We start from the raw sequence: 9,523 nt of genomic DNA on the forward strand, positions 1-9,523 counted from the left end.
TGATTAACCAATAGCAAATAGCTCATCCCTAAAAATATAATGAAGATTGAAGGGAAAGGAGCAGGAAGCAAGACTCTCCCTTCCTCATCGCCTTAAAATCCTTGAGCTCTGTTTCTTCTTTCTCCTTTCAGGGTTTCATTCCTCTCTCTTCCAACCTTCCGTTTCTCTTTGCAGATGGAAGATTAGATCCACTCTTGTTACAACCATATCTGCAATAGTGGATTGAGCTCGCTGCCTTGGCAAACCCTAGATCCAATTATTCAAATTACCCAAGATCCCCTCTCTTTTATTTGAATTTCAATTAGAACCCCAACCATGGTTGGCGCTACTACTCATCAACAACAACAACAACACCAAGCTCCTCAATTGGCTCCCCCGTCATCGTCATCATCATCGGCAGCTCCGACAACTTCACCAGAGGAAGACGAGTTCTTGAAAAGAAACACCGATTGCGTTTACTTCCTTGCATCTCCCTTAACCTGCAAAAAGGTATTTTTATTGTTTTTTCAATTCATATCATTGCTAGCTAAATTGTGAGGTTTTGCTTGCTCCATCTATCGGATTAGATCTTCTTTATTATTATTATTATTATTTTTTTTATTGTAAGTCGGTATGCTAATTTGGGGATCTTGAAATTATCGTTATCTGGTTCGAATTTTATTCTTTTTTTTTTTTTAGCGTTGGATCTTGATTTCGAGCTAATTAAAGTTTCGAGTCTTCTCTTTGAAGTTGCGATGGGATGACGATTGATCACTAACTACCTTGCATCAAGTTCACACCTTTTCGTACAAACTAAAAGCATTTGTCACATCAATTGATAGTCGTTAACAAATAACAACCCATTTAGAACAAGGACGCGTTTGATGCTTGCTTGTTTCATTCAGTAATCAGTAAATCAGTAATCAGTACATTGTTATCATCTGTTGATAGTGTGATATGTATTTTCTTTCTACAGGGAAGTGAGTGTGAGTATCGCCATAGTGACATTGCAAGAGTCAACCCCAGGGATTGCTGGTATTGGTTAAACGGGAACTGCTTAAATCCAAAATGTGCTTTTCGTCATCCTGTAAGTATCTTCATTCTTTTTCTTCATCAATACTAATATAATCATATAACTTTATTATTAATTTATTATTATTATTGTAAATACTTAAATCACAATTCATTCATTTCAGCCTCTTGATGGATTATTGGGAGCTGCTGATGTTTCTACTCCCATGGCAGTGGCACCACCACCTTCTGTACCTACACTAACACCACATCCTGCTCCTTATCCTACACCCAAACAAGGAGTTGCCTGTATCTTCTTCCAGAAAGGTTTCTGCTTGAAAGGACATTTATGCCCTTTCTTACACGGACCACCAAATTCAGTCAACAACAAACCCGCACAACCCGGGTCGGCTAACCCAGTCACCGAGCCCCCTAAGATGTCCATTCAGGACCAGAAGTTTACACCACCGGAAACCGCCCAAAAGCCGGTGGAATTCAAAGGCAGACAACCACCACCTCCCGCCAGAAATGGTGGTAATAAAAGAGAACGTGTGGTTCTGCCACCTGTCATGGGTGAAACCCCGCCTACTAACCCTAACCCTAGTGTTAACCATGGTTACTATGTATCAGAAAACGAGAGAGTTTTGAATGTGAAAGATGCTGATGAATATTCTAGAGATCCTTCCCCTGGTTTTGATGTTCTTGTGGACAATCAGGTTGAAGATTCTGAATATTATCGTGAAAATGATGAATTTGTAAGATCAAGAGGTCAAGATTATGATGTTGACCATGATCATCGTGATTTTGACCATTATAATGAACGTGAAGGGCAGTTTGCATGGGATGAGAGTAGAGAATCTTCCGGAAGGATGTTGGTGGGGTCCGCTCATCAAGAAAGAAGACCGTATCCTAGAAGTGATAGCCCTGATCACTTAGATTTGCGCCACCGTATATCAAAGCAACGAAGGGTTTCCGAAAATACCCTTGACCGGAGGCCAAGGAGGGATAGCCACCGCGACGACCACCACCACCACAACCACAACCGCCGCCCGGAACAGGGTGGTGCTCTGAGTAGCCGGCTTAGAGGAAGAATCAAGATTCCGGGAAGGTCGGTGTCTCCGAGTAATGAAAAAAACAGTTCGAGGGTAGAAAGGGAAATTGACATGGGAAGAAGGCATCAATCAAGATACTCACCTGGAAGACCTTTGTCTCTTAACTCTAGGGTTAGGGACAGGATAAAGGACAACAATGGTGATAATGATACAAAGTTTGCTGGACCAAAAAGATTATCAGAGTTAAAAAGTGGAAGAACAAGTGAAGCTCTTGAAGATGGAGAAATTTTGGGAAAAAGGAAGTACCCAAAAGTGGAGGATAATTTGTCATTTGAAGGACCAAAGCCTCTTAGTGAGATTTTGAAGCGAAAAAGAGGGACTGATAGTGATAACCGAATTTCTTCTGTCATCATTGAAGAAAAGAATCAAAAAGAAAGAGAGATTGTAAAAGAAGAAGAAGAACACATTGTTTTGAATGATTTTGAAGCAGAAAAGCAAACAGAAGAAGATGGGAAATTGTATGAAAATGATGAAGTGAATGAAAGTGGGATGGTGGATGAAGATGCATTGCTTGATGAGGAGCTTGAAGGTTATGATGATCATGGAGATGGAGATTATGAGTATGATCAGATTGATGGTGAAGAAGATTATAACTTGGATGAAGGTGAATTTGTTGATGAAGAATATGAAGAGAAAGAACTTGTGGAAAATAACTGAGTTTTGAGGTTTGTTTTGGTTGGAATGGATTTGATTGTAGTTTGTGGAAGAAGGGATACGTATAAAGACTTGTTTTTCTTTTTTCTTGTATTGTTATAGATTTTGATTTGTACTATTTGAAGGAATTATAAGTTGTGGCTTTTTGGCCAACATCTTTGATCGAACTATAGTTGTGGTATCTTAAATTGTTGAGGTTCTTTGTTGTAGGTTTTTTTATAATACTAAATAGATCAACTCTAGTTCTAATATTCTGTAATCATTTCATTTCACAAGTTGGTTATTCGTGGAAAATACAGCAATGGAATGGTTAAATTGATAATATTCTTCTTGTGAAGAAGACTAATTAGGGTTGTTTTCTTTTTCCTTAAATTGATCGGCTCAATGAGTTAAGCTAAGCATTTAAACTAAAACACATTGAATTCAACAAAAACAATATATAAGGGTAATATATTAAGTCTGACTTTTAATCTTTATCAACCGAATGTTCAAATTAATTTTTATGGTTATCATGTTATCATAATTATATTTTTCATCTCTATTGTCGCCTTGCTTTTTAAAAAAAAAAGATGTTATCCAAATGGCCAAATATTCACACAAGTAACATATGTGTGGCTCACATGAATACAACTCACAAAATCACACCCCCAAAATCATCCAAACATATCATGTCTACTTCCCTCTCTGAAATTCACTTCTCAGTTCTTCCCCCATTCATTCCATGCCTTATCTTCATCAACAATGGCCATTTCCACTTCTTCAGAGTGGTCCTTAGCTTACATTCATTGCATCAAAAGAACCCACAAAAACCTCACCTTCAATCCATCCAAAAACTCCCCGATTCTTCTCTTCATTTCTCCCCCTTTCTCATCATCTTCAAGAATCTTGATCCTCAATTCATCGACAAGTTGTCCACCACCAATATTAGACGATGAGGAGTCCACCGATTCTTCCCTCATCGAATTGGACCTGGAAGTTGAAAATCTTGGAGATTCATCCGTACCCCATCAGGAGAATCTCAATCAATTGATATGCAAACTGTTGAAGGATCCAAAAACTGAAGAAATAGGTTTCGAGAGTTACCAGAAGGCCAAAAGAACACCAGATTTTACACCCACGAGATCGACATTGCATAATCTAATCAGGTACTCGCTGCGTTTGAAGAATTGGAATTCAATTTGGTCAATTTCCGATGATTTTGGGAAATTCAAGGTCTACCCAAGTGCTTCATCCTGTTGTAGATTAATCAGTAGTTGCATTCGAGCCAAGAGATTTAAACTTGCTAATCATTTGCTTCATATTCTAAAATTTGAAAAAGAAGTTGCCATTTTAAGTTTTAATGCTGCCATTCGAAGCTATAACAAGCTTCATATGTATAGTAGTTCAGTCAACGTGTACGATATTATGAAATCTTTTGGTATGCAATTAGACGGGGAATGTTACGGACGCACCATGGAAGCTTATCTGAAAATGGGGAAGAACGATAAAGTCATTTCCTTGTTTAAAGAATTCGAATCAAGCAATCTCGAATGGACACCTTTTTGCTCACAAATCTACAGGATTTTAATCGAATCTTTAGCAAAATCAGGAAAACCATTTCAAGCTCTAGATTACTTTCGTGACATGATCAAGAAAGGGTTCCCAGAAGACCCTTCTTTTTACTCAACATTAATCAGTTCATTTGTAGCCATTCAAGAAGTGAAAATGGTAGAAGACCTTACGAAAGAAGCCGAAGCGAAGAACATGTTAAGAGACCCAGCAGTCTTTTTAAAGCTCGTTTTGATGTACATCGAACTCGGGTCACTCGAAAAGACACTCGACGTTGTTTCTTCAATGAAAAAAGCAAACATTAAAGTTTCAGATTGTATCTTTTGTGCTATCGTAAACGGGTTCTCAAAGAAAAGAGGTTTGACTTCAGCAGTAAAGGTCTACGAAGAGTTGACCGCAGAAGGTTGCCACGCTGGACAAGTGACGTATGCTTCTATCCTAAACGTTTACTGTCGTGTCGGGCTTTATGAAAAAGCCGAAGAGGTGTTTTGGGAAATGGACAACAAAGGGTTCGATAAATGTGTTGTGGCGTATTCTAGCATGATTGCAATGTATGGGAAACAAAACAGGATTCGAGACGCCATGCGGCTGTTAGCTCGCATGAAAGCACGTGGGGTGGAACTCAACGTGTGGATTTACAATTCTCTCCTTGACATGCATGGGAAAGTGTTGAACTTGAGGCAAGTTGAGAAGATATGGAAGGAGATGAAAAGAAGGAGACTTGTGGCTGATAAGGTAAGTTATACAAGTGTCATAAGTGCTTATAGTAAGGCAAGAGAGTTTGACACGTGTATGAAGTATTACAATGAGTATAGGCTTAATGGTGGTGGGATTGATAGGGCTATGGGTGGGATTATGGTAGGGGTGTTTTCGAAAATGAGTAGGGTGGATGAATTGGTGAAGCTTTTGCAGGATATGAAAGCTGAAGGAACAAGTTTGGATTCAAGGCTTTATAGATCTTCTTTGCATGCTCTTAGGGATGCTGGTGTGCGTATTCAAGTTAAGTGGTTGGAAGAGAGCTTTGATCCAAACTAAATTGACAACGTTTAGGAAATTAAAAAAATTCCTGATATAATGATTTGTATTTTATGCAATTAAACTTGTAAATTCATGTGATGTGGGTTCTTTTTGCTGAAAGATTATATTTTTAATATTTGAAGATGCATATAAGAAAATGTTAATGGCATTAAAATTCAATCAACTTTCACAAATGGTTTTAAAAGGTCTATACTATTATTTTTGTGCATTATAAGTGCCTAAACTATAATTTCTACCCGCTTATCGGTTGCTTATCGGTTGCAAGATTGACGTGTTTAAATGACATGGACTACACTTGTCCACACACATGCCAACATGTCAATATATTTATTAATGTAGAAACTTGAAGCTTTCATTTAGATCATTGCCATTACTTCTTTCCCTTTTTATGCATAACGAGCCTCCTTTCCAAAACCTTACAATCGAATTTCTTTCTTTTTCGACAATGTCATCTTCATTGAATGGTCGATCCACGATGAACAAGACGAACACATACCTTCCAATCATAGCAAGAACCTCACCTACAGGGGACAACCCTACACATTTCTGCCCTTATCCATCTAAACAATATGAGACCTAAAAACATGACAGCCCAACAAGACGATTTTGGAAGTTGGAAAGGTCCTAATTCACTGGTAACGTTGCTAATCTTCTTGATTACTCTATTTTGTTTGAAAAAGCTTAAAGGAAAGAGAACCCTAATTATATCGCCAAGATTTTGGTCAACAATTTGTGCATCTAAATTGTTGAAACTATTGTTGCTGCGTTTGTTACATGCATTTGTAGCTAATTTGTAAAACTAAAGACTTGAACCAGTTTCCATAATAAGATGGATTGAAAAATCATAAAAATTGGACTTTGTCTCCTTGTGATATTCGTTTTTTTTATTTGACAAAATTTGATCATCGTTATTCTTTGCTTCTCAAGATCATAATCTTCGGATTTCATCATCCATCTCGTGTCGTTCGATTTTTTTTTTATTATTATCCATGTATCCTTACAAAGCAAAATCCAACAACAATAAATATGTTTAGCAGTTAATTCATAAAAAACGGAACTCGTATTCACACACGAATGAAAATCCTATAACATGCGGTAAAGGTAAATTGGTTAGTGTATATTAAATTCAACTTATAATACATGTCTTGTTTGAAATAGCATGTTAACACGTGCCCTGTTACAATTAATTTTTTTGCAATTTAATTGTGGAAACAATAGACTTAGTTTCTAATTTATAGGGAAAAGAAGAAGACAATGATCAAAAACAACGAATTTCTAGAAGAATTATTGGCAAGAAATTTTGAAGGACGGGAGAAGAATAGTGTAATCAAAGATTAAAATTGGGAAAATTGATTAGCGATTTTGAAGTCATACTTGGAGAAGATCCTTTGATACTAAAATTAAGGAAATCACAATACTAATTTGTTAGGATTTATATCAAAACTACCTAGTTTTCATTGGTTTCACATCTAAGCTTAGGTATATAACAACCTTATATTCTCTTTTCTATATATATATATATATATATATATATATATATATATATATATATATATATATATATATATATATATATAGAAAAGTGATATGTGGTTTTTCCTATTGCTTTTGAGCTCATATTATCTCTGATTTAATAATTTTTTTCCAACATCTCTGTATTTCGAATGTTTTGTTTATATTAGACATCTAGTAGGCTTCATAACTTTCTTTGACCATTACCATATGTACACTTGCATGGTTTTTTTTGATGTGTTATGGGAAGAAGTTTATTGAATTTTTAATGAACAATTTCAATTTTCCACTATAGTTTTCTATATTAAATTTGAATATGAAGGCTTATAGGTAGTTGATAATGTATTCTTATACATGGTTTGTGATGCAAAATTAAATATTTAAAACTCCATAAAAATATATATACAAACCCTATCATCTGGTCTAATAGAGGATACAAAAAAGATGATAGAGAGATTTGATTGCATTTATTTAAAACTATTAAGTTTTTGATTGTTCTATACCTAATATTAGGGACATAATAACCACATATTCATGTCAAAAGAAGAAATGCTAATCCAATACCTACTAAATCATAAGTAGGTGGTTATGGACAAATATAACGTTATCATATAATACTAGTACACTAGTTATGTATGAAATTAATCATACACGGAAGTCTTCTCCTTTCTTATTTTGGCTATTGGAACTTCCGATTTTGCTGGTGATTATCTTCTTTTCCTCGCTGGAACTTCTGCTTTGCTTCGTGATTATCTTCTTCTCGTTTAGGTCGGTTGCCGCCTTTCTCCTCCAATGCGGTTCGTTTTTGTTTTCTTTATATTCTTCTTTGCTTCTTTGATAGCTGTAAGCTAGAGGCTTCATTTTTTCAATTCTTTCCCACACCAAAGAAAAACAGATGGGCAAAAGGGGCACACTCGCATCGGCCATGGCAACAGATTGACCTGCAATTCCAAAGTCCAACCTTCACCAATGGGGGAACACGATTTCCGATTGCCATGAACCTTCTCCTTCCGATCACTATCAGTCAACGTCGCCATGATCAATACCACCACCGCCGCAGCCACCACCACCAACACCGCCTCTCAACCTTCTGCTTCTTCTTCTTCTAACACCGCCGCCCAATCTCTCGGTCTCAAAAACTTCTTCAAAACTCCTGAAGGCTGGCCTCGCCAAGTCCATCACCTAGGTAATCAATTCTCTTTCAAACACACTTGTAACTTGTCTCAGTTCAGATGATACATACTATTACTTGTCTGTTAAGCATCATTCATATAAGCTGATGTTGAAATTGAAATTAGGTATAAGTGTTTGATAATTGATAATAATAACACAAACCCTAGCTTACCTCAAGGATCGGAGGGAGCGTATATTCTTCATGAAACCTATAATTTGATGTCTAATCTCAATCCTACCTCTTCTCTAATGCAAAATCGGCATGAACATGAATCGGATCAGTGATAAACATATTTATTTTGCGAGTGTTCAGATAACCTTAGCACACATCAAGGATCAACCAGTTCAGGCAGCAACAAACACTCCTCCTTTGCAACCTAACTCAAGCTATAGTGTTGCAAGCAGTGGAGTGCGATATGTGACATCAAAGTTCTTAGGAAGCAGTGGAAATGGCAGCCGAATGCTTGGATTTGGTGGAGGAAATGGCACAAGCAGTAAAGCAAATGGTGGAGCAAGCAAAAGTAGACATGTGGGAGGAGTACTTACTAATGGTGTCAACAACTCTACACCTGGTTCCCTAACCAGGTTGTTCAACAGAACATGAAGTTGGTGCAATCCCCCGATGGCAGAAAGTGGCTGTATGGAGAAGTTCATGGCAAAATTTTCAAGTCTGTTTATTATTAGATTTTTTCTCCGATCTCTATCTTTAGTCATTGGTTTCACCATATCTGCAAGCAATTAAATATAATACGTAAACCATCTCAAAACATTTTTACTTTTTGGGTTCTTTTCTAGGGTAAAATACACTAAATAACAACATACTTTCAATGATTTGTTTGTCAATTATATATATATATATATATATATATATATATATATATATATATATATATATGTAATATGTTTTTATTAATATTATATTATGTTCTACCATTTGGTACAACTTGAAATAAGGAAAAAAACAAACATAGCGCCAACGGCGTGCATGTTTCCCCTCTAGTTTCATATAAAAGATAAAAAACTTTATATATTAGTAGATAATACTTGTAATAATAGTAAGCTTATTAATCGAATGCATTACACGATGGAATATTTTTGGGTAAATTACACAGAGGGTAGTTTGTATGTTTGGTCATTAACAATTTTTTTTTAAACTATAGTCCCTGTGTTTTGGTTTTGTTGCATCGTTGGCCCCTAAATAATGTAAAAAGACTATTATGCCCTTATGTATTTCCTTTTTAATTTTATATTATTTTTGTTTATCATTTTTAAATAAAAAAAACATTCGTTTTATCCTCGTTCCCCTAGCTCCCCTTTTACATGTCTCCCCAAACCCTTTTTTCGGCGAGACACTTTTCCGATGACACCATTGCCAATTTTCCGGCGAGAGACCACACTCTCTTCCCTCTTCTCTGTTCCAAGTTAAAAACATAGATTCACATCTCTATGAGCCAATCAAATCCCCTCCCCTCCTTATTTCAGTCACCAGAAAACAA

The 9,523-nt window shown here is 36.3% G+C and overlaps 2 protein-coding genes and 1 long non-coding RNA gene across 3 annotated transcripts; all 3 read left to right on the top strand.

Moving 5' to 3' along the window:
* LOC111914662 (zinc finger CCCH domain-containing protein 17) lies at positions 1–2,937 on the top strand. The gene is made up of 3 exons (XM_023910365.3): positions 1–489; positions 956–1,066; positions 1,176–2,937. The coding sequence occupies exons 1-3, from the start codon at positions 316–318 to the stop codon at positions 2,757–2,759; spliced, it is 1,869 nt and encodes a 622-aa protein (XP_023766133.1). The 5' UTR covers positions 1–315; the 3' UTR covers positions 2,760–2,937.
* Positions 2,938–3,389: 452 nt separating this feature from the next.
* Positions 3,390–5,515, top strand: LOC111914665 (pentatricopeptide repeat-containing protein At5g13770, chloroplastic). The gene has a single exon (XM_023910366.3). The coding sequence runs from the start codon at positions 3,498–3,500 to the stop codon at positions 5,337–5,339; it is 1,842 nt and encodes a 613-aa protein (XP_023766134.1). The 5' UTR covers positions 3,390–3,497; the 3' UTR covers positions 5,340–5,515.
* A 1,808-nt stretch (positions 5,516–7,323) lies between these two features.
* On the top strand, positions 7,324–8,858 carry LOC111914666 (uncharacterized). The gene is made up of 2 exons (XR_002857883.2): positions 7,324–8,040; positions 8,341–8,858. It is a non-coding gene; the product is annotated as an uncharacterized LOC111914666 (long non-coding RNA).
* The last annotated feature ends 665 nt before the right edge of the window (positions 8,859–9,523 follow it).

This window comes from Lactuca sativa, chromosome 4 (assembly GCF_002870075.4).
Source record: "Lactuca sativa cultivar Salinas chromosome 4, Lsat_Salinas_v11, whole genome shotgun sequence".
In the NCBI taxonomy this organism is placed as follows: domain Eukaryota; kingdom Viridiplantae; phylum Streptophyta; class Magnoliopsida; order Asterales; family Asteraceae; genus Lactuca; species Lactuca sativa.